This window comes from Melozone crissalis, unplaced genomic scaffold (genome assembly GCF_028551555.1).
Source record: "Melozone crissalis strain CALT ecotype California unplaced genomic scaffold, PUWL_Pcris_2 ptg000042l_1, whole genome shotgun sequence".
Lineage (NCBI taxonomy): Eukaryota > Metazoa > Chordata > Aves > Passeriformes > Passerellidae > Melozone > Melozone crissalis.
In genome coordinates this window covers 17,311,049-17,338,216 of record NW_026535820.1, presented here as the reverse complement: position 1 = coordinate 17,338,216, position 27,168 = coordinate 17,311,049, and the positions used below count along the sequence as shown (strand labels likewise).

At 42.6% G+C, this 27,168-nt stretch overlaps 2 protein-coding genes across 5 annotated transcripts in view; one reads left to right on the top strand and one right to left on the bottom strand.

Moving 5' to 3' along the window:
* CABLES1 (Cdk5 and Abl enzyme substrate 1) overlaps window positions 1-6,487 on the top strand; it is a 70,723-nt gene extending 64,236 nt beyond the window's left edge. Inside the window, exons 8-10 of the mRNA XM_054285308.1 lie at window positions 567-673; window positions 1,582-1,789; window positions 3,339-6,487. Of these exons, the coding sequence (XP_054141283.1) occupies window positions 567-673; window positions 1,582-1,789; window positions 3,339-3,479 (456 nt within the window). The 3' untranslated portion in view covers window positions 3,480-6,487. The remainder of the gene's footprint in view (window positions 1-566; window positions 674-1,581; window positions 1,790-3,338) is intronic.
* Window positions 6,488-19,675: 13,188 nt separating this feature from the next.
* The window catches only part of TMEM241 (transmembrane protein 241), a 54,941-nt gene continuing 47,448 nt past the window's right edge, over window positions 19,676-27,168 (bottom strand). For all 4 annotated transcript variants that reach the window (XM_054284881.1, XM_054284882.1, XM_054284883.1 and 1 more), the window contains 2 exons: window positions 24,073-24,137; window positions 19,676-20,682 (listed from right to left, as the gene is read on the bottom strand). In XM_054284881.1, the coding sequence (XP_054140856.1) occupies window positions 20,622-20,682; window positions 24,073-24,137 (126 nt within the window). In that variant the 3' untranslated portion in view covers window positions 19,676-20,621. The remainder of the gene's footprint in view (window positions 20,683-24,072; window positions 24,138-27,168) is intronic.

The window sequence follows — 27,168 nt, the reverse complement described above, 5'->3', positions numbered from 1 at the left end:
AAAAGAAATAGACTGTACACTTTGAATGTTGTCCTTACTCTTTTGTCCATTTACTGCCTAACTTACCACAGCATTCCTGCCTTCCACTCTATTGAGTGACCTGCCATACAAGCTGGTTACTTACTTTATTATCAATTTGTGCTACAGCAGGCAAGAGTTTGTACCTGTGGTTTCTTTAAAGAATCAATCTGAGAGAAATTCACAATGGGTCTCAGAACCACATGGAGGTACACACCAAAATCTGGTCATCCTATCAGTTATTGTGATGAATATTTTTTTATCTTACAAGACTTCTCAGGTAGGTTTCATCCAGCCACATTTATCTTCAAATCACTCTTAGCAATACTTAGAGCATGCTAATGAGGGATGTATTGTTCAAGGCTTGTGCTGAACAGGTCACTTGTTTTGTCAGTCACAAATAGTTGCCTTAGTTCAGACTTAATTTTCCTGTCTGCTGAAAGTGTTGGGACTGGCTGGAACTTGTTTGGTATTCCTTGCTTCTGGGAATCGAGTGACCTTCTTTGTTACAAACTGAAAGAGTAATTCTCTCTTGCCCTGTGTTACAGACCACGGTCATAGACTATGTGAAGCCATCAGATCTCAAGAAGGACATGAATGAGACCTTTAAGGAGAAGTTCCCTCACATCAAGCTAACCCTCAGCAAGATAAGAAGGTAAGTTGCAAAGCTCAATAAGGCTGCAGTGTGGTGCAGCTGTCTCACATGTCAGTGCAACTTCTGCTGTACAGGAGGGGAAGCACAGCACTGATTGATCTCCCAGAAGCAGTGACCAGCAGAGGTGCAGAGTTAGTCAGATGACTGCTTGGATTACTGGGATGAGTAAACAGGATAGAGGAATGTGCAAACATGTGCTGGTCAGGTGTCAAACACCACATCTAACGGGATGAGGATGAGAACTGGGCATGCACTACATTAAAATAGCCAGAAAAATAACCCAACAGAGTCTCTAAGCTCATGGGAATTGGCTTAAAAAGAGACTGAGGAAAGAGAAGTGCTGCTTTTGTGCCTTGGCCAGAAGCAAAAAGAGTATTTGGCTTCACAGCAAAGTTGTAATATTCCATCTCTGTTTTTGGTGTAGCATATTGCTCCACTGAAGTAATGATAATTTCATTTGACCCTAGTGGCCAGAAGGACACTGAGCCACACTGCTCTGTAACCAGACAGTGCTGCAGTACATGGACAGAGCTGTCAGCTTGGATTTGGCCAGCCATAACCAGCAGCAAAAGCTGCATACAGAGCACCAGTAATCAAAACATTGTTACAAAACAAATGGTATGCAGTGAAGGACCTCTGATAAAATATTGTTGCTAAAACTGTCACAGCTTTTTTGGTTGCTTTTATAGTTTGACACAACTGTCTGTTGGGGGCAGTGAGGGTCACTGGTGATGTAAAAATGTGCCATGAAATGTGCCCCCAAAACAGCATAAAAATATCTGCCCAGTAAATTATGTTTTCCCTTCCAATTGACTAAGCAGGAATCTCTGAAAGCATGGCTCTTAGGGTGAAATGAGAAATGCTTTAAAACCCATCTCACAGCATACTTGTCTGGTCTCTTTACTCAGCTTGAAGAGAGAAATGCGCAAGCTTGCTCAAGAAGAATGTGGTTTTGAAGAGCCCACAGTGGCCATGGCCTTTGTCTACTTTGAGAAGCTCGCTCTCAAGGGGAAGCTGAACAAGCAGAATAGAAAGCTTTGTGCTGGAGCTTGTGTTCTTTTAGCAGCCAAAATTGGCAGTGACCTCAGAAAACATGAAGTCAAGCATCTTATAGATGTACGTATCCATAGGTTTCCAGTGTTCCATATGCATGAAGTGCCAGTGTGTGGTGTGTGCAAGCCTGTTTGTCAGTGGATATGCTCTCTTTTAGGCTCCCAGATGTACAGCCAGCTAAATATCTTTTTTTTATACATTTTTGTGGAAGTAGTAGTGATCAATGTCCCTGCAGAGGTGTGGGAAGCTTGTTTGGTGGGATAGAAGGCCCTGGTGTCAGATACTGTGAGGTTTGAGATGTGTCTGCGCATCATTTTGTCAATACAAGGCAACAGGTGAACCCTCAGGAAATTAATTTTGCTTTTAGTTATGTTTTCAAGAGTGTCAGTAAGGATTCTCCTTTGGGAATGAAATGCAGATACTAATTTCAGATAGAGTCAAATAGACGTTTTTATTTATCAAGTTCAGCTTTTGGGCAAGAAAACCTAAGGAGATGTTCCCATCAGAACACCTCATTTGATATGTTTTTTTTTAGAGTAAGGTGTTTTGTCTTCTACCCACTCCACATGACAGAGGTAACATGAGGGTGTTATGCCATAATCCTCTGCAAGTACTGAGGTACCAATCTGATTTAATGCTACACAAAGTTAGGCTGGTGTCTTGGTATGTGGCTACAACCATCTCACTCAATGGAACAGACCTGGGATCATGGCCGGACTGGACTCATGCTCTCCTCCCACAGTCACAGAGCTGGGTTGACAGTCAGTTTATTAGAAAGCCCTCTGAATAATCACAAAAAAAATTCAGCCAAGTGGGAATTGTAAGATCTGGCCTCTTGCTATCTTGAATAAGACATTGAACTTTGCAGTAGGCAGACAAGTAGCAAGCCAGGGAGATCCTAAGAAGAGGATGAGGGGGAAATATCCCTGAGCATAGGTTAGGGAAATATCCCTAACCTAACTGGTTGCCTGCTTGTAGCATCCAAATCCAGTGAAAACAGCAGAGCATATGGGAGGTTTAGTACACTACAGCACAAAAACAACTATGAAACCCATCTCATCCCCCCCTGAGGATAGCAGCTTCTATTACTCACTGTTCTTACGACACCTTCTGCCTCTGAAGTATTAAGATCAAATTGTGGCAAAATAATTTCCCCAACAGGGCGTTGTAGCACAGTCTAATGCTGAAAGGAAAACTAGTGATTTCAAGCAGTGCAGGAAGTTTGTGGACAATTACAAGATGCATGTCTTCCATTACACAAGTGATTTTGCTGTTTGCATGAAGCTAGGAATTTCCTGTTGCTGCTGTGGTAATCACTGTGATCATTAGAAGATGTATGTGCTCACAGTGGAATGGGTGAAGTGACGAAGGTGTCAGAAATAGCATGGCTGGCTGAGCTCTGTGAGTTCACCTTCACAGTAAGGATTCGGAACATCCAGTTCACACAGCTCTGGTTTTCTGACCCCAGAGCCGTGCAAGTCCATCAGGACAGAAGTTTAATGACAGCAGCATGCGTGTTTTGAATAATGCCATTTGTGGGAAAGCTCTAGAAGGGCAAACCCTCGTTCCATTTTTGCTCATTTGTGTTTTTTCCCTCCGGCTGTGGTTGCAGAAACTGGAAGAGAAGTTCCGGCTGAACAGGCGAGAGCTGATTGCCTTCGAGTTCCCGGTGCTGGTGGCCCTGGAGTTTGCTCTGCACCTGCCCGAGCACGAGGTGATGCCGCACTACAGACGCCTGGTGCAGAACTCCTAGCGCCGGCTGCCGCCGGGGAAGGGGCTCCCGACTGTTCCCGCTTGGCTCTCCCAAGCCGCAGTTACTACTGGAAATGCAAAATCAGACTCCTAACACTTCACACTCTCTCCCCCCACCCCCAAACAGTTTTCCTGGCTACAGGAAATACTGCGTTGACTCTTGGCTTTGACGAATTTATGTATCGCTACTTTCTCAAAGCAGGTGAAGACTGAGCTGTTGGTGAATGGTTCACGTGCTGAAACTGGGTGGCGACTGACCCTACCTGTAGGGACTACAGCTATAAAAGTAGGCAAAAATTAGAAGGGCAGCCTCCATGACCACCCCTCGCCATCACACAAACCCTGGAAGCCCACTGAGTGCATTCTCGTAGCGCTTTTTCTACAGACCTGCTGCAAATTCCAAGAGAACTTCTTGAAGTGAAAAAGCTTTTAAAGAAGATATCTTCACTGTGTCAAAAAGAATGTGCCAATCTATTTTTGTATCAGCAATTGAAAGTGCACTTTTTCCTGTGGGGTATTTGTGTGTGTATCCGTGTGTGTGTGTGTGTGTGTGTGCGACACCAAACTGATCTCAGTCCAGGTGGTTGGCTTAGCTGTTTCCAAGTGTATCAGTTACTGATGGTGAAGATCAAGGTGACCTTACACGTTTACTCCTTTAAAAATGTAACTACTGGAAAAGTGGTAAATGGGATCATTTTTGGACACTTGGGTTTTTTTATTCTCTGATCTTTCCAACATTGTACCTTTGAAAGGATTACACTACTACTACTACTACTGCTGGAGAAGGATCAGCAATTGACCTTAAGTTTTCAGTCATGTTTGTGGTAAAGATGAAAGCATTAGTATAAGATTTCCGTGTCATGTTTTTTAAAAATATCTTGTGTTAAGCCACATGCATATTTTTAACCTTCGCACTTTTCCCACTGTGGAGATGGTTAGACTTGCACTCTGTAGTGTTGTATTTCTGTGCTCTATGTTAGAGTGCGTAATAAGCACATTTATTGTGCTTTATCTTAAAACAGTGTTTTATTAAAAAAAAAAAAGTGTAGGGCTCAGCAGTTAACGGGTGTCTTAAGGCTCCAACAGCAGGGGCATCAGCCATTATACTTTTGGATTTTTAATTAGGATTGACTGTGCAAAACCTAAAATCTGTGCCCATTGAGATTCAGTTCCTGTAGACACTGCAGTGCTGGAGTTTTATGGTAAAACTTCTTGCAGCCTCCCTGGTTCTGACTGGACACCCAGAAAGCTTGAAGGTTTTATCCAAGCTCCTGATGTTATATCCACACTAAGCTAATGCCATGCTGATGGATATTGTTGAGTTGCTGTTGCTGAATCATGTGGGATTGCACGCCTGTCCAATCTTCTCCTGTGCTGGTTCACTTAACAAGCCTTGTCCTCAACATGCCCCACATGGATCTGCTAAAATCAAGTTATTACATTTGTGGTAATTACAAAACAAATAATAGTCTCAGCTATGAGATTTCAGCTGAAGCCTTACCTCTCTAAGTTTGGGAATGCTTGCTCAGAGTATGAAAAGGGCTTGTGAGCAGAACACAGAGAAGTGGGACATATCAGAGGATGCGAACACACTAATGCTTACTTTCTTTCACTCTTACTTTAATCAGTTTTATTATTTCCTTCAGTTAAGCCAGGAAACATCCAGTTTCTTTACCAGCTTTGACTCCTTTAAATTCTAGTATGAAAAAAGCCTGCATATAATTGCTCTACAGGATCTAGAAAGGTTACACGTCAGGACAAATGGGAATTTGTTTGATGCTATTGCTCTCCCCCTATTCTAAAGAGGAGGGTGACCATGCTAGCTTACAGTTATTAGTAATACTTACCTGATTACTGATATAGATACATTCCAACAGGACTGGGGAGGAGGGGGTAAAGAGAAAAGTGTGCACTTAAACCTTCCCAGTATAACATCCCATGTCGCTGCAACCCACGCGTCACTCAGCCAGCTGCAAAGTGAGGGGAGGGAGGACCATGTTACTCCTTCCTCCTCCTCCTCCTCTTTCTCCTCCTTCTCCTCCTTCTCCTCCTTCCCCTGGCCCCCACACAGCCCAGGAGCAGTGGAGCAAAGAGCCTGGAGGGCACCTGGAGCCTGTGGCTGCCTTGCTAGTTTATTCAGACCAAAACGGCAGTGGGTGTAGTATGGACCTACAATCTAAAACAGTCTGTGGGTCAGCTAGGAGGGCTTTCACCCTTGGCCATGTCCCTTTCCACCCAAATTGTGTATATACATTCAAGATTTGTTTCTGATTGTGGACATCTGTTTCTAGTAGCAACCGCTCAAACTAAGCAGAAGCTTTACCTTTCCATGAAGGCTTCTACCTTTTGCTTTTGAGTCTGATTTTTTCTTATATTGCTTTATAGCATTGCAGGGGAAAAGCAAATTGTGATTGCAACATGCAGACTAAAGAATGACAGTCTTACAGTAGTCTTTAGAGATGCTATTGAATCAAGCTGTCACATCTTTTGCCTTCTGTGCTGCTACCCAACCCTCATCTACAGTTTACACAGATTTCTGGATGAAATCTGATTGCTGGAGACTTTCTGCTTCTCATTGTTATCACTGTTGTTTTGGGGCAGAAAAGGGTTTCTGAGTGATGTTCAGTTACAGTCTGAATGTGGAATAAACACTTAAGGTGGAGATGATGTTGCACTGTTCACTTAGGAACGTATAATAAGCCATATGTTGCTAGATCTCAGAGCACAAAGCTTGGTCAGTACAATTATGATTAGGACAATGGGCAGGATTTGCCCCCCTTTTCTGCCCAGCCCTGGGAAAATTCAGGCTGAAGAGGTAGAGAAAATCTGTACCAAACAGAAAACATGTTGATTGTTTTCCTTTGTCTTACATGGCAATGAGTGTTGATTTACAAATGATTTTAGGTTCAACTTTAAATAGTTTGGGAAAATAATCCATTCCATATAACTTCTTCTGTTTTGAAATTATATACCGTACACTCTACCATGCAGAGTTATTCCTTTTCTAAAAAAAAAAAATAAAAGTTTAAAAAAAAATGAAAAACACGGTCTGTTTTTCACCAATGACAATATGTAAAATTATTCTGACTCTCATCTGTATGTGAAAAGGGTTTGGTTTTGTCTCCCCCTGGGACACACAGCTGCTTATTAATAAGCCTGTGGTGGGCTTGCCAAAGAACCCTGGCCATCTCCTGGTGTTCAGCTCCCTGCAGAGCCCTCACTTCAAACATTTTCCCTCCGTTCAAGATCATAACCTTTTTCCCAGACCACTGTTTTGGGGTTGTTGGGATTATCAGCACTTCTTTTTTGGCAGCACCTGGATCTGCCAGAAGCAGGGTCTCTGAGTCCCAGCTGTCGGTGTGCCAGAGGATGAGGCACAGGCAGGCTCTCCGGGCAGGCTCTGTTCATATCTCACGACCCCTTGTTCACAGGACAGTTTGGAAGATGCTACTTTGGGTTCGTCCAGGTGGTGGTAAAACTTACAACCAGCCCACGTGCCAGTTGTGGTTCACAATCAGCTGCTTCCTCTTTGGAGGCTGAAAGTTGTGGTTTGGACATTCATGTGTTGCACACCCAATTGCCCACCACGTGTTTGCATTCAAGCAATGTTTTTTGCACCTATGACACCCCCTAAATCCAATGCCTGTCTAGGTGGTCTCATCAAACACACCCATTTAATTGTAGTTTCATTCTATGTTAATGAAATTATGGGAAAGGTTTGCCTCCCTATCTTTACCCATCGCTCCAGAGACCCACAGCTTTAAATCATATTTGTGACAATATTAACATTACCATGGTTTACACAGACTCCAGAACATGCAAACAGACAGAAAAATACTTGGCAGTCATTTTCCTAAACTACTTATTAACTTGCAGTGGCTTATTTGGAATAGTTTGTAACATATCTAAATGACACAACTTCAGCTAATTGCTCCAGCTTCCTAAAATCCAGAGCATGAGACTTGTGTGGAAGCAGTGAGGAGAGGTTTGCTAAGAGATGATTGCACCTTCCCACGATGCTGAAGGATTTTGGCACCAGGCCCCACAATAAACATGTAAAAATACACAAACAAGGTAAAAGTAGTTGAGTGAGGCGAGAGACTGAGCAATCAGAGTAACAATGCCAACGTCACTAGCTGAGCCTGAAATCTGTCCCAGGTTGCACCTTTGGGAAGGGAGGAGAGTGTGGGAAGCAGATTTGAACTTAATTTGTTCATCTACCATTGTAAACTCTACTGATGAGGGAGGAAAAAAAGAGGGGGAAAAAAGCATCAGGTTCATCCTTTCACTGAATGTTGTGTGCAAAGTAAAAAGGCCTTTGCAAAATCCTAAACTGATACATCAATCCTAAACTTCGCATCAACTTCATGAGAAGCAGTAACAGGCAGAGATCCTCACCTCAGCGTGGAACCTGATGGTCCAGATGAGCTCAGAGGAGAGCTCTTCAGTCCCTGAAAAAAACCAACAAACATACACGTGCCCAGACCCAGCAGCAAATCCCAGGGCCCCCAGAGAGAGAGGAGAGGAGGTGCTTAAAGTACAGTCCTGGGAAAGAGCTGGAACCGTGATCCTGGAAAATGGCCTGCACACCTTCAAAGCAAGGCAGGGGTGAACCAAGAAGTTGCTGCTGTCTTGAGCAGCAAACACATCCTGTCCTTAACAGGACCTAAATATTGGCTGCTATCGTAAATTGCCCTTCCTACACATTCATTTATCCTGTCATACACTCCTTTCCATAACCTTGCTAAACATCATCTTGAGCCAGCTAGGACTCTTGCTGCTGTTACACTGTTTAGACAGATGCTCCAGGGCTTAATTCCTCAAACCTGAAGAAGTCTTCCAGTTTGCAGTCAGATTTCACTGGTGACCAATTTGTACCTTTTTGAATTCATGTTAGTTTTTCATCTAACTTGAAACTGAAATCTCTCCCCTAAGTGAACTCTGGTGTGTGGTGCTCCTTAACAGCAATCCTTAACAAAATTCTGGAATGTAGTTAAGCAAGACACTAAAAGGAGAAAGTAGAGGCAAGAAAAACAATCCTCTCCCAGGGGCCTCCAAGTGTAGTGAAGTGTTGTCTTGGTTAATATCAATGGGCACAACCACCGGGGAAGAAGCTGTGCAAGTCAGGTTTTCAGAAACACTGACACAAGACCTAAACTTCCCTCATTTTCAACGCAGCAGCATCCATGAGCAAGCCTTTGTACCCTTCTATCCCTTCTTTCACCCAAAGGGCAAGTTTCTCTTTCCTCCATTGCTTCCTTTTACCAACAGCTGAAGGATTTTTACCCTTGAGAGTTAACTGGGAGAGCAGAAGGATGAAGAGGCAGAAGGGTTTATTTACAAACCAATGTTACATCACCCATGTTCAAAAACAAAGACCGGTTTACCAGGAATGGATTCTGTTCGTTGATTTAGGAGAGGAATATCGGGATTTTCTCTTAGATCTTACATGGAGCTTTAGTTAAACTTTTCTTTAGGCTGAAGCCTTCCAGCAAGGAGGGGTTTGGAGACATCTAGACTAACTTAAACCACCTGTTCTTCCCCTGTTGGTGTACCATTTATAGTGAACTGTGCTGGGTTTTTACAAAGGACAATGGCAGTGTTTCACAGCACAAAAATTACAGGCACGACACCGGCTTGTAAACTCCCACACCAGAAGACTAAAAGAACCAACCCTGTTCTGGTCCCCAGATTTTTTCCCATCTGTTTGTGTATCAGGAATCTCCAGGAGTGCACAGGTCTCAGCTCTTTCTCCTCATCTCACACTTCTCCAATCATCACATGCATCCAAATTAAAATAAAAAGGAGGTAAGATGGCAAATCTCAACATATTTATGGAGTGCTAAGAAAAGAGCAAGCTCACCAAACAGTAAGCACAAGACTTCCATGCTGGTTTGCTCCCTTCTTGCAAGGAATGCTCGTGGCAGTCACTGGCTGGGGAGCAGCACACTCGTGACGGCCTCCCCCAGCCCTTCACAACTGAACGTGCTGTTAACTGAACAACCACTCTGGATGGGGAGGGAAGAGAACACGCCAGGAATAGATTCAGAAGAATTGCAGAGCTGAAGAGTCTGACAGGCTGCGTGAGGGAAGGAGGAATGGTTTGCAAAATTACAAATATGCAGAAAACAACAGGAGGCTCTGGCTTCTAGTGGTATTTTTTGTTGACAACCAAAGAAGCCTGAATATTGGGGTGGGAGTTTTGTTGAAAAAGAGAAAAAACTACTGAAGAAACAGTAGCTGTGAAGTTTTAAAAAGACACGTAAGATGCTTTTATTTCTGAACTGCTGTCATCCCACTCAGTCAAAAAAGATTGAATTGCAACCATTTGAGTTGGATTAATGGTCTAGACCACACTGTTCCCCCAGTCCCTTGCCACTTGCCAGCACATCTGCAACCAGAAACATGAGCCTCAGACACCTTCTTCATGTTGCCTTGCACCTGTGAGTGCTCACAGCTCAGAGCTTCACAGCCTGTGAAGCAATTAACACCTGTCAATTAAACTGCCTCATGCAGTCCTTTTTAATTGGGAAAGATGTAGTTCTGTCCTCAGTGCAGGGCAGGAGTGCACGGTGGGCCTGGATGCCACCTGGGTACGTTGGCTGCTGCTTAGTTACATGCTGGGATAAGACCTGGCTGTGCACCCACCCACACCCATTCAGCTTTCTTTGCAAAAGAACCCACAGCACTGACAAGAAGGGAAGAAAGAGATCATCACCACAATTGTCCATGGTAACATCCCTAGAGGAAAAGGGAGAAGAAGGGAGAACTGAAGCAGGGACTACCCAGTCATCATCATTGTCAGCATAGTCAGCATCATCTTCATCTTCACCTTCATCTCAAGGAGTGGGCCTCTCTTCTCCCAGCAGCTGTGAGAGGGCTAAGAGGTTGCTGAATCAACAGCATTATTGAGGTGCAGCCATTAGCAGCCTTCCTTCTGCCTCCAAGGTCTGAAGGGGGCTTTTGAAGAGGGCTCAGTCTGAGCTCTGGCCTCCCACAATGCAGCCAGGCATGACTGCACTGGGGCTCCCCATGGAACACAAGCATTTCAGCAAAACAGCAAAGCTCTGGCTTAGATTTTTGAGGTGGACTAAGTCCAACAGGTCTCCAAACATCAGTAAGTTGCAACTCTGTCAGTCTCTTCTAGTTGTGAACATTTTTTCTAGTCAAAGCTAGACCAACTCCAGCTTAATAAGCAACCCTAAGGCATTTACATCATTTACATGCAGATCTTCCAAAAGCACAGCATGTTTTTGAAAGCTCAATATTTAATGCCTTCCTCCAGAGCAACATCTTCCCATGAGCAGCAGAAACTGTGGTACCAACATCTGGCCTATTTCCATGGGCCAGGAAGACAACAAACAAAACCAGCACCAGAACTGCAAAGTGCTCATCTCCCTGACAGCCCAAAAGGTTCATTCATATTTTCTGAATACAAGACTCTGCAAGCTGCCATCTGCCTGCCAGGGCAGCCTGTGTATCTGTACAGAATGAAGGTAAATTAAGACAACAATAGAAAAAAAAAAAAGAAAGAAAAAATTACTTTTCCTTTTTTTTGGTCTCATATATAATCTTTCATGTCCTCAAACCTGAGAAATACCAGGCCAAGTCAGACCTCCACCAGTCAGTGGAGCACAGGAGGCATTGCATTCAGATGTACTTTCTAAGGAACACTTCAGATCACAGTTTAAATTATGTATTGTGCAGATGCATAAAGAACTAGACCCCATTTCCTCTTTTATTTCATGTTATGTGTTTTTCTCTTGACTGCTGCTGTCTAGGCATCTTATTTTCCTCCCCCCCCCCCCCCCCCCCCCTTTTTGTTCACTTTTTATTATTTCACTAAGCGTGAAGATAAACAGAAAGAAGCTGATGCAGTGCTGGGAGTTGGGTCTGGCTGACTCTTTCACATGGTGCATCTGGAGCTGCAGACTCCACCCTTCGTCTGATTTATTTTAAAAGCCTGCTGTGTCCATTAATGGAAAATTGGACCCTGTTCAGGCTGTGATGGTGTCCATGGACAGGAAAATGGAAAGTTTCAGATTAAAGCTGCAGGAGACCAGGAAGAAAAATATCTGGAGAATTTAATTGATGGTGGCAGCACAATAATTGCAGGCAGATATTAAAGAAATGGCAGTCTGTGACCCAAAGCAGATCCTTGGGTCACAAGGAGGGGAGCATGAACGTCTGCAAGGCCACAGGGCTATGGAATTAAAATATTCCTCACCAGCAGGAAGTTCAAACATTTTGCAAAACTGAACACATAGGATAGAACCAGTATCACTGTGACGTTACATTTGCTAACCATTCGAGTTATTCACCTCTTAAAGATGTGAGACATATCTGATTACACTCATCTGATTTGAGAAATTGGTAGGGATCTTGAAGAAGTCATTCTGCAGTTTCATTAGAATAAAGAGCTTAGAGAAGTCACCTTTACTGAAAACCTGATCAGATATTGGGGAAGCTGCTCCAGGCACATGGAAAACAATCTACACCTGGGTGGCTGCTGTCCATGGAGCAGAAGACAGTGAAGAGACTTTTCAAATCCTCCCAAGCTTAGAGCCTAGCAATGGGATTCCTAGGGGGAAAATAAATACATTAAAAGCTGTAAAACCACGCAGAATTACAGCTTTAAAACCCACTGATTGATATAATAACAATACCGTCCTCATATTATTTTTGGGGGGTTTTTTTGCTGTTAACAGTGTAGCAATAAAGTAACAGAATCACTGTAATTATGACTACTTATATAAATTTACCATAGAATACAGGAGAAGATGAAACCACTATGACGAAATGGAAACTTAATTCATTTTACAACCACTCCCCCACACCCCCCCCAAGAAAACAAAACCTTAAAGAATGCTCTAGCAGAAATCTCATGCCATGGTCTTGCTTTATTGTTTGTTTTTAAAATGTCACATGGAAAATGATGGTAGAATTCTATAGCAGGAACATACTTGTGGAGTGGTCAAAAATATTTTGGGCTACTTGGTACCTTCCTATTAAGGCAAGCCAGCCAAATCTCCAGCCCATGAAAGAATTTGTCATGAAGTGAGTTCGTGAAGTCTCCCAGAGAGACCAACATGATTAAGAGCATGTTCCATTCTCTCCTTTCCCTAAGAAACACAAACACTTGCAAAACCTTTCCAGTCTTTAGTTTTGGATGAAATGATTGCAAGGACTGGGAGGTGGTGCAACATAATATTCCATTCTTTTCCTCCTGCTAGCTGAAGCCACAGCCTAAGACATTCCCATCAGCACAGCCATCTGTTTACAGGAGCTGTATCTAGCCTGAAGCCCATACAAAGGGGAGAGAGGAACATGATTGACACAGAATATTTGATTTGCATCAGTTTAAAAGATTTGGCTTATTATCTTATGGTGCAGAACACAGTACTAGACCCAAGTTACCTTCAGTCTAAAAACCCCTCCCTGATTTCCCACGATCTGTTGGAGCCCCAGATGCTGGCAGCAAGAGGTAACACAGCCACCTCAGCTGTTTTCCACTGCATCTACTCCTTCAAAACTGACTTTCTATGGTTTCAAAGAGGGGTTTGAACCAGAATGGTGCCTTTGTGCCACGTTTTCAGAAACAAGAAGAGTAAAAAACATAATAGGGACTTTGAAGGGAAAGGGGAAGTTATCCTATAGCTTTTACACTTATTTTGTAGCAGGAGGTTAAGGGTTCCTCTGGCAATATTTTCAGTGGCGCTGCCTTTGCAATTCAGCATTTGCTCTGGTGAGCTACACTGCTTCTCTCCAAACATTTCTGAATCACAGAGGGTTTGTTTTATGGGTTTGTTTGTTTGTTTTAACCCAGAAGAAAACACTATAGTTGAGTTTTTTCCATCTGAGAGACTGCGGTAAGCAACTTACCCATACAGACGGCTATTCACAACAGGAGCCATTCAATTCTTTGCTCAGCAATTTTAATATTCCCCTTTGAATACAGCTGAACCACATGAAATTCTGTTGTGTAAGGCTCTCCTTCAAAGTAGAGATTTATTTTCTTTGGTAACAGCTCATCAAGTCTTGAGGCTACAGCCATCTGTGTTAATCTCTGCACAGTCTGTTCTTATTCATCATCAATAATAAGACCAAGGAGCACCCATGCTGAAGACAATATGAACAGACAACTATAATAAAGAAATAAAAGCTGCCTTGCTGAAATTTTTAGCTTCTGTGTCTATCCTACATCATAATTCTTTGACCATAACTGGAGACACCAAATGAGGGAAAACAATTAACTTCACCCAAAAGGAACATAATGTTTGAAAGAAAGTTCAACTATGTTTTCTGAGTGGCCATTATGGGAGTGATTTGCAGATCTCAGGCTTTGGCAGGGAGTCAGCCAACAGCAGAATGGAGAAGAGAAGAACTTGGAGGCTGTTTGCTTCTGCCTGCTAAAATTTATTGTGTCTCTTACACTGCAGCTATGGGGATGTTCTCTACTAACTACTAACTGAAGCTTCCTGCACAAGCAGACCGGGTCGTTCAAATGCTGGCAGGTGAGATCCAGGGCAATGCCTGCAGAGTCACATAATAGCAGTACCTCCAGCTTGATCTCCACTGCCACTGAAATGGGGCTGTCATTTTTGTCATTCAGCTTAAATGAGAAACTCACTGTAAGGGCTGAGCATGCTGAGCATCCTTTGCAACATGCTGATAATCTTTTTCCAGGCATTGGATTGCCCACAGGGTTGCAGACTTATGGGCATGAAGGGTCTCAATTAAAATTTCTCCTGCCTGCCCAAACCTGAAAGAACCTAATTTGCTAACTTGTGATGGCAACTGGCACACAGATCTCTTCCCTGAGAGGGCAAAGAACAGACCAGTTTCTAGGTGATTAGTAAGGGAGAAGTGACTCCTTAAGAGATGTTTTCCATGTTTGAGGCCAAGCTCATCCCTTGGCGCCCCAGAAGGTTTGTGACAGAGAAACAGCAAAAACCCCTTTTTGGTTTCTGCCTCTAGCCAGGGCTAGAGGGGACGATTAGCCAGACTAGCTTGGTCTCCACAGCTTTCAAAGGAAGATCTGAGAAATATTTGCCTCAAGGTGTTTCCCACCCCAGTCAATAAATGCTTTCTGCTTTTGCCATGTGACTGCTAATTACAGCCACACAGTCCTTACAGTGGACATGTGCAAATCTCCAAAACCTTTCTGCTTAACAACAGCTTCATGCCTGAAACACAGTCCTTTTAGCAGAAACTCCAGCCCTCTTGTTAGTCTAACTGGTGTCAGTGATACTTCTTCTGTGCTTATGCATGGCAAACAGCGTTCCCAGCTCTCCACTTTCCATCTTCATTGCCTAATGACCCAGATTCAATCTGAATAACCATTTCCTGCAAACAACATCAACCCTTCTCCTTATCAGTTTCAAAAGGGCTGTGCTGGTTGTTTTATTCAGCCAGCTTGCTCCAGGCAGGTGCTGTTCTCACACAGTATCACAAGGCACTGTTTGCCTGCAACTGCAGCATAAACAAACTTGTTGGTGCACCAGCCTTCCCCATGGGCAGCGGTACAGAAATCTGAAGTTTGAGTGTAAACAGGGATCAAACTCCTACAGGAAAATGGGCCTGGCCTTTGATTCCCAAGCTGTACTGCCCCTCAAGTACTTGAACCAACATGAATCTTAGGGTAGAGCAACCACTTCTTCACCAGCCTCACCTATGAATGTGCAAGTTTTCCTCCCTCTGAAAGCCATGTTTGTCAGGAGTCCTCAAAGGTACAGGACTGCTGATGGCAAACAGGAAGCAGAAAAGCTCAAGCAGTCACAGGGTTTCCCACAGCCACAGCTGTGAGTGCAGTTCTGGGATCTCACCCATTGCCTGGCAAGGGCACAGAGAGAGACACACCCATGTCACAATATTCTTCCATTACTGCCTTCCCTATAGGGGCAGCAAGTTCACAGCTGAACAAGTCCTGGGCTATATGTTTGTAAATCTTAATGACAGAACAAAAGACAAAATTTACTAATCATGCTCCCGGTGTGGCTTTCAAAGGGGTTTTGCATACCACCAAATCAAGAACTTAACATGCTGGCTGGCTACTCCCACCTACTGTGGAAGCCAAGGCAATAATTAAAAGGTAGGAGAGTAGTGTGACTCCTTCCCATCATAGATACTGAAGATTCCCCATCTTGGTGATCAAGAAGAGAGCACAACTTTTTTCCCAGCATTATTACAAGAACCAGTCCGTTTTCCAGAAGAAAGCAAGGCTTACACATGGACACTTTAGTTAAAAAAAGGGCTAAGCTTCCCAAACCAGGCAAATAATATGGAAATAGTTACACAACCTTCATAGGCTCCTCTAATTCCTTTTTGGGACTAAACAGACATGAATTTATAATACACCCTAATTTTTACAAAGCAAAACAACAAGCCCACAAAGAAAAGCCCCAGCCCCCCCCCCCTCCAAAGCTATGAATAAGAAACACATTTTCAGAAGCAAATCTCATCCCATTTTATCTCCTTGTACAAAAGTATACCAGCCTCAATTTGTTTTAGTCCTGGCCCCAATCTCCTTCCCCTCACCCACGCCTTCTTTTCAAACCAAATGAGCCTGTCCCTGTGTCTATCCTCTGGAACAGGATTAAAGTTTCACACTGAGCCTGTTGCTGGGTTCACAGCAGCAGATGAGCTGTTTGAAAGCTGTTCATTCAGCTCTGGGCAAGGCAAATTCGCCATGGAGTTTTCTTCAACCCATCATCTCCTTTAGCTTACAGGAGATTGAGAAAACCTTTCCTCAGCACTCAGTACAGCTCCCAGCAACTAACTTTTCTATAATACTTAATAAAGCATCGTTTTCAAAGCTTATGCTATGTTGACATCACATTTCTTGAATTCTTTAGATCTTGTTTGAGGGTGGGAAAGGAACATATGTGTGTATATATATATATATATATATATATATATATATATATATATATGTATATATACTCATCCACCAACTCAGATACAGGTGTTACAAAGAGTAACAGTAAATCAGAATTCTATCCCTTACCAAATATATTAACAGGTACAGAGCTTCTTTAAAAAGAATTTTAAAAGTTTTCCTATTGCTTTTTGCTAAGATTACTTGCTCTTCAAATTTTCAGCTTCTATTGAAAGGGGCTGGCATAAATTCTCTGCCAACACAACATAGCAATAAGCAATAAAAGATTCACTTCAGTGTTAAGTATCAGGTTCATTTAATTAATTTAATAACATTTTCTGCTGGAATCTATGTTACAGCCACCAGATCCAGAAGATTGTTTCAAAACAGAATCCCTGTGGCCTGCATTTTTGTAATCCACTTGTAGTCCATATCCAGCAGCTTTACTCTTCAAGTCTTCTTTTGATGGCACTTGGTTTAAGCAGATGCTCTCTGTGATGAAGGCCAGCCACATGCATGAGTCATGCCACTGCAGTGGATAACAAAAGCTTTGTCCCAATTACTTGGTAAGAAAAAAAAAGACACTTGGAAAATAGGTGTAAGCCAGGTAGGATCAAAAGGGTATGACAGGATTCAGGACCATCTCTGTCAGTGATTTGATCAAAACCAGTAGATGTGAAAAGGGCATGATGGGACAGCCTCCAGCTGCCTTTTAGAAAGACCAGCACACTCCATTTTTTCTCTGTAGTCTCACGTGTTGACAACCCAAGAACAGTGAATTCCTTAAATGCTGGACACCAATCAATGTGGAGTGTTTTGTATCAGCTGAGCTGCAGACCCACTGCTTTGCACTCAGGCAGGAATCAGTGTCGTTGCTTCTCTGCAAACTAAAGGAGCTCCTCCTTCCTCAGATCTGTGTGTTCAGCACTTTACATTTTTGACTGACTCAAAAAAGGTCAATTAGATAGAAATGGTCCAACCTTGCATGTTCCTGCTTCAAATTACCTAACATAACTGTCATGAATCCTGCAAGAGCCATTTTAAGCTTGAGCTTCTGAGGTTTCCTGCTTTGAAGATCACTTAACCCTGAAGTGTGTTCTTTATTATGCAGCATCCCTCTTTCTGTGGAGAGCTGAATGAAAGACCAGGGCACTGCTTTCTCAGGAAATCACCAGGTTTGCTCTACCCCATCCCCTCCAGTGCCCAACCTCTGCAAGCAGCCAGTAGTGCCTGCCCTGCCCTGCCCACATTTCTCCTCTGCTGCCACTGCCTGCTCACCCAGGGCTGTGAGGACCAGGGAGCCCAACCAGCTCTGTGTCTCTGCTGTCTTGGGTGCCACTGGTGGGAACATACACCTTCCCAAGGGCAGTGGTGGAGAGCCAGGGTCTTCTTGGTGCTATTCCAGAGCTGACCTTTAGGTTTGTATGACCTGCTCTGCTCTGGCAGCTGAGATGCCATCTTGGGGCTTTGCAACTGCTGCTGGTGACCAGCTCCAGGCTGGCATTCCCAACTCAGCACACATGTGTTGAGAAAGGCACCACTTGCTCCAACAGCCAGAAGTCCCCCAAGGGCTCTCTCCCCACCACTCTTAGCCCCATCACAGGCTGACCCTTTGACAGCTCACTGTGAGCAGCACTGAACAGCCCTTGGCTTACAGGACTCTCCCAGAGGCCAGATGCCACACTGGAACCTGGCCCTGCTGGCTCCCCTGCCTGAGAAAGAAGGATGCCAAGCCGTGCCTTCAACACCTTAAAACAAGTCCAAATATGCAAAGATGGATTTTGAAGGCCACTGAGCTCTATTTCCACCCTAATCTGAGTTTTCAGCAAGACTGATGAGCTTCATGCTGCTCTGCATGTTTGACAGAGGAGCCCAACTCCACTGCTCACTGTGGTTCTTTGATTTGCCTATGTAGCAATCAGTTTAAACCTGAGGTAAAAACCAGAGGTAAAAACCTCTGCTTTTTACTCACCTCAAGCAGAGTCTCAGAAATGCAAGACACAAAAAATGCAAGGAGAAGTTAAAACAGTTCAGTGTTGTTTAACATGCGTGAGTTAAATAAAGCTGCCTTACTGTGCAGGAGGATTCTAATGCAGTATCTGCAGGCCCAGAATTCCCCCAGAAATGCCTGTTGCAGCCAAAAAGGCTTCCTGCAGCCATGCCAAGCTGCCCTCTGATCAAAGTGCTGTTGCAACCCTGGCTGCTGGTTTGGCCTCTGCCTTTCCACTGAGACCACCAGCAAGAAAGCAAATGGGTGTTCTGCACGTTGCTATGAACAGCACAGGCGAGATAGAGGAAGAAAAAAAACCAGACTGTAGCCTACCCTTGAAAGTTATGCAAGAAGAGAGGTACAAGATGAGCTTTTCCCACAGCAAGGGTTCCAGCTACGATTGCAAAACCTCGGCAGTCACGCAGAGACTCTTCCATGAGGTCTCCCAGGGTCACTGTTCACTTCAAAGTCAGCAGAGAGGTGGCACAGCAAGGATCCTACTGCATTGGCACAACTGGCTGGCAGAGAGAATTGAGGGGAAAGCCAGAATGCTGCAGCCATCACTCCCAGCACTGTGAATTTACAGACTGGAATGCCATGGGGACCCATGGTTGGCTGTGTCATGGCTCACTGGGTGTATGGGCCCAACTTCCCATGAGGCTCACGCTGGTTTCTGGACTAGTGCTCAATTCAAGCATTTATTTTTTCATGCTTGTCCCTCTCTTCCCCCTTTCTTCTCAAACTTGAGTTTTACCACCTGGCTAAAAAATGGCTCACACCAAACTCAAGCCAGAGTGGGACCCAACATACACAGACAGCAGGCCCATGTGAGGAGACCTTTTGTGATAGACTGAGATCAGCTTAGGTACAATATTGACCAGAGTACTTACCTTTTAAGCTTCTCTTTGCAGCAATTTTTTTTTTTATGAAAACCAACTAATCTCTTTTTAAAATTCTCCAGTCATAGAAACTGAGTGCAAACATTTGTAAAATTTACCTTCTTTGTTAACCTATGGTGTTTTATTTGAAATTAAAATGTAGCCATATTTTCAAGCCCATCTGGTGGAATTTGTTAGATTGAAGCCTCCGGTAACTGTAGCCCTATAGAAACCATGTGTCTTGTCTAGACTAGAAATTCAGTTTCTATCTACAGAGAAAAATGCACTTCCTAACATAGCAATCCATTCAAGAAGGATCATCTCTGTGAGGGCAACCCTCTTTCCATTGACCATGAAGGAAATTTGGTCAGCTTAGATTGAGGGACTGCACGCTACATATCTAACAACAAGTGAGACGAGTCTCTTTCCACGTTGAAGATTTGTTATCAAGTGCCTTTTACCATGTAGACCGTTCCCACAATATAAACTCATCATTTAATATTACTTTCACATAGATTGCAGGCTCTAATATATCAAGTCTAATTTCTAACAGCCATTAAGCAACCAGAAGTGAAATTACCTTAAGAACACTTGAGATTAATTTCCTTACACTCTTTATGACATTCATTCAAGGTTCATGTTCTTTGTTTCCCCTTGCAATAATTTAAAAGACAAACCACTGCTGGGAACAGTACGTGTCCCTCCACCCCCTCCAGCTGACAAAAACTGGCAGAGTTCAAGAGAAATCTCAGCGAATGGGGGAGAAAAAAATTCACAAAGAGCAATCACTACAGATATTGAGATTTATTGCTGATTTTCCCTTTCTGAAAGGCTGTCAAACTGCCACAGTTCCAGAAGGGGATTATCTCCACAAGCCCTTTGGCCTCAGTCCCTGTGCCAGTTTAGACAACATGACCAGAGACCTGTGTGTGGCAGCTTGCTGCTTACAGAACAGTTGGAGGCAAAATCCATCCTTCCAGATCCTGAATTTATACATTGTTTGGTATGACCTGCTGTCTGCTTCAAACAAAAAAAAAGCCACTGGGGCATCCAGTGGGGAATTCCTGAGTTTAGCTCCCTGTGCAGGAAGCTGCTACTGAGTGGTGCTCACACAGAGCCATCAGCATGATACAGTGCAGTTTTTTCTTTACCACATCAATCTGATATAGTTGGTCTTGTGCTTTGAGGCAAAGGCTCCTTACCATCTCTGCCAACTCTGCTGCTCCCTTACCAGCACTATTAATAGCATAGGTTCTTTTCTTAATTTAAAAAAAAACAACAATAGATCTCTTTCCTCATGTTTGGTTGCACTTCTTCATTCCTGCTGCCACTTTTTTCATGATAGTGTCTCTAGGCTGCAAGTCAGCTCTGTTCCAACTGGCGAGATCTGGTTCCTCTTTATGTGCCTGTCCTTTCAGTGTAAACAAGCAATGCTTCTCCAACTCCACCGACCACAAGGCTGTAAACAAAGTATATCACAAATTTAGCATCATGCAAGTCCTTCTACTTGATACAAAAAGGCATTATTTTATCTAAACACATTCCAACCTAGAGACAGTAACCCAGGTGATTTTTTCATTTGTCTCACTAAGAAAATGCTGAAGCCCAAAATATCTTATTTAAATGATCTCATCAGAAATTACCTTTCCTGTGTTTTCGGGCTGGTGCTATTCAGTAAAAATGCACAGACAGGAATCTAAATGGAGAAGGTTGCCCCTAGTTACAATAGCTGCACACCCCTTCACTAGCAAGAATAGAAAAAGGAGGCAAGAGAGTTTGAACCTTATTAGCCTATTGATTCCCTCTTGCAATTTCTGTTTGTATTCTGTCCTGAAAACTTGCCACTTGACAACATCAGGAAGAGATGTAAAGCCTAGGTTTTGTGGACAGGGTGAAATCTGGGAAAACCTTTTTGTGCTGGGGTGATCCCATTGGCACAGCGAGGCAGTAGAAATTCCTGTGTTTGTCTCTCTTGGTGAGGTTAAAGGAGCTGCCCCAGCCAAAAAGGCACCTGTGCCCAAGGACTCCTTTCCTGTGCTGCTCTCAGCACAGCCTTGGCATTAAGGCTGCTCCCTAAGAGTCAGCCTAGGAGCAGGGTTCCAAGTCAGGATGAATGGTTTTACAAAAGCCTTCCCTTAAATATGCTATCAACCCACTCAATGCATGCAATAGTTAATCCCCAAGTCTCCTCTGTTATCTCTCACTGCTGACAGGAATATGGTAAGATGCCGACTCTTCTCTCCTTTTAGAACAGTGCAAAGCTAAGTGTACTGACCTTTCATCTTAGCCCCATGGCTTAATTAGCTTATGAAACAGAAAAGCTCCTTACTGAACTTTATAAACAAAACAAACTTCTGTTAAGTTCATTTCTAAGAGTACTTTTTTTTCCTTTGGAAAAAAAAAGCATGTAAAGCTGAAGGCTCTTTGGTCTAATAGCATTACATTCATTTAAATCTTAGCTTTGGTGAGCTGTTTTAAAAACCACATAATTGCCCTTGTTCCTGAGAGGAAAAAAATATTGTATAACAACAGCACAATATCTTACAATTCCACGGTAAACAGCCCTGGAAAGTAGGTGCTACAGACAGTCTGTGAAGGTCCACTGGGAAGACAGAATAGCTTTGGTGTGCAATTACCAACAAGGAGCAAAAGGCTACAAGGGCTGTAAGCTTTTCAAAAAGGGTCTAAACCACTGAGTCTGGCCACCTGCAGTTGGTAACAACATCTGAGTGCTTTTTTCTGGAGAGGGTTAACCCCCATGTCTTATTTCAGCTCCAGTTATAAACACACCCTATGCATTAACTCCTTTGGAATCTATGGTTAGATAATATACCCTTCACCCTAAAGGAAAAAATTCCAAAACGCTACATACAGAAGACCTCAGAAATATTTTTCTTGTTTCTGTAGTTGTGTTGTTTTCTAAATTTTTAACAGAGATTAAAAAATAAATCTGTCTCTGACATACCATTTCAAAAATGAGACTGGCAATTATGTACAAAACATAATAAACTGCCCAGCCTTGTTCTGTAAAAAGATGCCTGTACCAGAACTGTTCTTTAATATCATATGTCTTACATCAGAGAAGAAGAATCCCTTTCTGAAGGACTTGAAATCTTGGGATCCACATGCCCATGCAGTCCAAATTACTAGGCAAATGGAAACCATTGTTATATCTTCAAGATGAAGCAGAGCAAAAATCACAGCTAAATGCCAGCCCTTGATTTTACCTTCATTTTCCCTTGTGGCAAACTCTCCAGCTTCTGTTTATAGTGGGGTGACAGATAACTGCACTTGCCCATAGCTCAAAAATTAACATATGATATTGTCCATGACCACACTGGAGCAGCACTAAAATCCTCAGTGATTAATGTTCTCATGAGTACTCTGCAGCTGCTATCATCCAACAAACTATTTCCAGAGCTTTGCTGCTAAGTCAAGGCACTGCCAATGCACAAGCACTAACAGAATTAAAATTTTTAAAATATATAAATAAAAGAAATAGTTTTCTTTTTTAATTATGACAATCAAAATGTAACAGTGGCCCAAGGGCTAAAGCAAATTTTCTTGTAAACATACAGATGTGTTCATCATTTATAGAAGTTTCAGTCCATATAGGGCAGGTGGCATGTGTGCAACTACATGGGTCTGTGCGCTCACATTAACAAAGGTGCACATTAATAAAGGTACACATGAATTTTTAGTGCAGATGTCAGTGAATACAGATGTATAATCAAAGCCTGCCTCTAGCACACATGTGACAGACCTGCACAAACACATGCAAAACATAGTGAAGAGCAGCAAGTTAATGGCCTGGACTAGGAGTGTGTTGTAGTTGCTTTGACATTGCTTAAGTCTCTGACATGCACAGGCAGCATGTATTACCTAGAGCTAAAAAAAAGCACAACTTACTTTAGCATTTGAGACTACATGTGCCTAAAATACAGACAGGAATCCATATCAACACATAAGTAAATGGGGCCAGTCTGAACTGGAGAGTCTCCTTTCTATAAGGCTCTTATCACACCTGAAGAAAGAATATGCTAATTCCATTCAGTGCAGAGCTGAATCTTTAGGATGGCAATCAAACTGAATGAATCATGAATCAAGTAGAAAGAAAGAAGCTTAGAGCTTTTCAAAAGTAAGTAGATTTTTATTTCCATTAAAAAATCTGTCCTCAGAGACACAAGCCTAACCCCATATTGAGAAGTTATTTGCATGGCAGAAGCCTTTAGGAGCACCAGCCATGCTCCTTTGACTGTGTGCTACACAAACACAGACCAAAAACACTGCCTTGAACCAAAGAAGCTTGCACCCCAATTCTTTATATTACTACCTAAAAAATTCAGGTTTGGTGATTTGTACTGTGTGGCCATACATTACAAAATCCAGATACAGCTCTGGAAAATGTTTATCATCATTATTTTTCTCCAGATTAATTTTATGCATTCACAGCACGCAGTGTGTTAGGGAAACTTGAATTCACTCTCTTGGTTAAAAAGATACTGTCAGCAAACCTTGACTCCTGTGTTTTACTTCCAGTTCCATCACTAAATTGCAGCATGACTTTGAATGGGTCATTTATTTGCTTATTGGATCCATTTGCCTCACTGTAAAATGTGCTGAGTGAATTTTGGTGAGGCTTAATGTCTAAAATGTCCATGTTCTCCCACAGAGGTAGAAAAAACACTTTTCTATTACTGTACTGCATCCATCATTGCACACCTAGTTCTCCTTACATGCAAAATAACACTGACAGCAATAGAACTTGACATTTAAAAATATTTCCACATGAAGCACTGTGTGAAAATTCATCTTTACTGTTAAACAAAAAGCTCATGTAGGCACTTACCAAGAAATTGTTAGTACATTGGCAGTCATGACAAAGAAGAACGGCGATAAACCAGCAGTGATAACCTGTTAAATTGAAAAGAAGGAAAAAACATTTTGTGAACTTGTGATATCACAAATGAAAACTAAAATACTTTTGCTGAAATTCAATTTCCATGTGTGCAGTCACATCTTCCTCTTTCAGTTGAAGATAGCATGATAGTCACACATCACAATTCGATTTTGACCCCGACAGAATCCAGGACAGAGCAGAGGCAGAGCAGGGAACCAGAGCAAGGGATCCCTTGTCACATATCCCAGCTGGCCTGGCCTAGCAGCCTGCTGGCTTTTACTTGTTGACAGCAGGCTGGGGAGAGCAGTCGGATCCCAGGTTTGGAAAGCCTTATATTTCTGAGAATGAGAGTTTGAAATGTGTTTATAGGTGTATAAAAACAAAACAAAAAATAACAGGGTACAGGGTTAAGAAAAACAACACAACTTCAGTAGGTTTATGATACAAGTCTCTCGTTACCCCCAGGTGTTCTGGGCAGAGAAACTAAAGACAAATGACTCTGCTTTCCAAGTCCTGATCCCAGAAACAGCTAAATCCTGACGTACAATGGTTTGTAATAGATCCCTGCCTCAGCAGCTACGGAGCCACCACATCTGCAGCCTGCGTGCAGTTTTGGATGTTTTGCTGCCAGATGGATAATGTAAAATGGAAAGAGTTCAAAGAACAGTGACAGAGTCATTAGATGGGGGGATTGATTTTCAGTCAACAGTTAGGATAAGCAATGCCTGTGGGAAAGGAAGACTTGGTAGTGGTTTACAAAAACTTGAGAAACACAAGCGCTGAGGAATGAAAGGAACTATTTAGGTTAATAAAAAATTGCCCAAGGAAAAAAATGAAATTAAGAAACAAAACATTTAAACAATTATCAGCTAAGATTTCCTAATCATTGTTTGCCTAGTTGACTCCCAGGGGAGACAGCAGAAACTTCATTCTGTAATCTATTACTTGTTAAAGCATTGCTACACGTGCAGTAGGGAACCAAATGCCATTTTAGAGTAGATTCTGTGCACCAGAGCTTGGACTAACAGTCTGTTAGTCAATACCTGCTACAATTGTTATGGCCACATTTTAAAAGGCAGACTCTGAATCTGCCTGGAGTGTAATCAACTCCCAGGCAGGAGTGGCAGGTGAAGAAGAGAATGTTGTGTGTCCTCTCTCTGGAGTCCCATTCTATAGTTAGGTGGAGAGGGGACAACAATCTAAATGCAGCAGTGAGACCATGCAGTGCCACAGAAGCAAAGGTGTTCAGTAGGGACTACACAAGGCATGCCTCCTCTGGCCTCTTTGGGGATGTTTGCTACTTTAGGGACATTCAGGTGTGCAAGTGGCATTTTGCTTCCTAGATATTACCATAACTCACACCTTGATTGTTGTCCATGTGCCTGCAGCCCAGGCCCCTGTCAGAGGAAATTAGGCAGGAGATGGACTTGATCCAGACAGGACAACACATGACTGCAGGCCCACTCCATCCCTGCTCAGCAATCAAATTGCTGGTACCAATACAACCACAGACACACCTCCTGATAAAAACTTCACCTGACTTCAGTGTTTTCACACTTCCAGCCACAGAAGTGTACAGCACAGGCAACACTGTATAGCTCCAAGCCAACAGAAAAAGTGAACTCCTACTGCTAGGGAAAGTCAAAGATATGTATCTATTCCTAAAGCCTTGTATCTATACATGTAAGCAAACATACAGCTTAACATGCATACTCAAAAGAGACTGAGAGAGGACAAGTCACAAACAGAGAGTTATGCTTCAAAACTCAAGATCATATTGCAACTGTGCACATTCAGTGGCCTGTCTCACAGTTATTTGCACCCAGAGACAGCTGATATCTACTCCAAACAGTAGAAGTTAACTATTCAGGAGCTGAATCTTTCATGCACTTTACCTAAAATCCAGCTGCAAGGCTGAATATCCATTAGTTCAAAACCAGTGCTCTAAAATAAGTTTGCACCTTGTTCTAGTGGGCTGGGTTCTCCCCTTACAAAGAGTGCAGCAGATGCACTGACCTACAAGGAATCATTCCTCATTTACTCTGGTGTGAATGCTTCTGGAATTAACTGTACTGAGCTTATTTTAGGTTAATGCTAACTTATTACATAAAAATATACAATACCAATTACCGACCATGTAAAGAGAAACTAACAAAGGATGGCAGCTGTGGTACGCACAGAGCGTTCTTTTCCTAAAGCTCATCTCCTCAAAGAAACTGAAGTGCTGTGTTTGAGAAGTGGCACAAGCTAAAGTTGTGCCACCCACTCCCTTGTTGAGCCCTGTTTATTAGAAACTTGAGAAGAGGCCAAGGGCAGAGAAACAGGCATTCAAGAAACCTCCGAAAACAGGCCCTATCAGAAACAATACACCATTCTACTGTGATCATCCCAAACCTCTGCAAAAATGCAGGCTGTACCCTTTTGGACTACTATAGCTGAACACTGTTGTATTTTTGAGAAATTATGTAAGAGAGTCTCAGTGCCAAAGACAAACAAAATGTGGGTTGGAAGAGCGCATGAAGTAAGTGTGTGTAAGGAAAGAAAAAACAAATCACAAACAAACCAAAAGGAAAAGGCGTTGCTAAAATGTCTACCTTTGATGATTTATCTAAAAGAAGAATATGTTTAAAAATGAAAAACAAGTTTTCAGAGAAGCTAACAATGTCATTTGTTCCGGGGAAGAATCTAAATACTAGAGACACAGTAGAGAACGTAATTTTCCTTTAAGTACATTTCAGAATTATCTAAAGTGTTTTAAGTGCACATTTAGTTGGAAAAAAACCCACCCACCTACACTGATGTTCTGAATGGCCTTAAAATAAAAAAAGAGAAAAACCAACAAAATAAATTCACAACAAGCTAAGTGCAGTAATCTTTCTTTCTTCACTTTAAAGGTCACAGTTGTCCTCCTAGGCATTTAGATGCTTTAGTAAAAGGAATGAGTTTTCAAGACAAAAGAAAGCAAGTTAAAGGGCAAACTAAAGTTAATGATTTCCAAATATATTTTGATGCCTAATCTGTGAAACTAAGAGGTGGAAAGGAAAA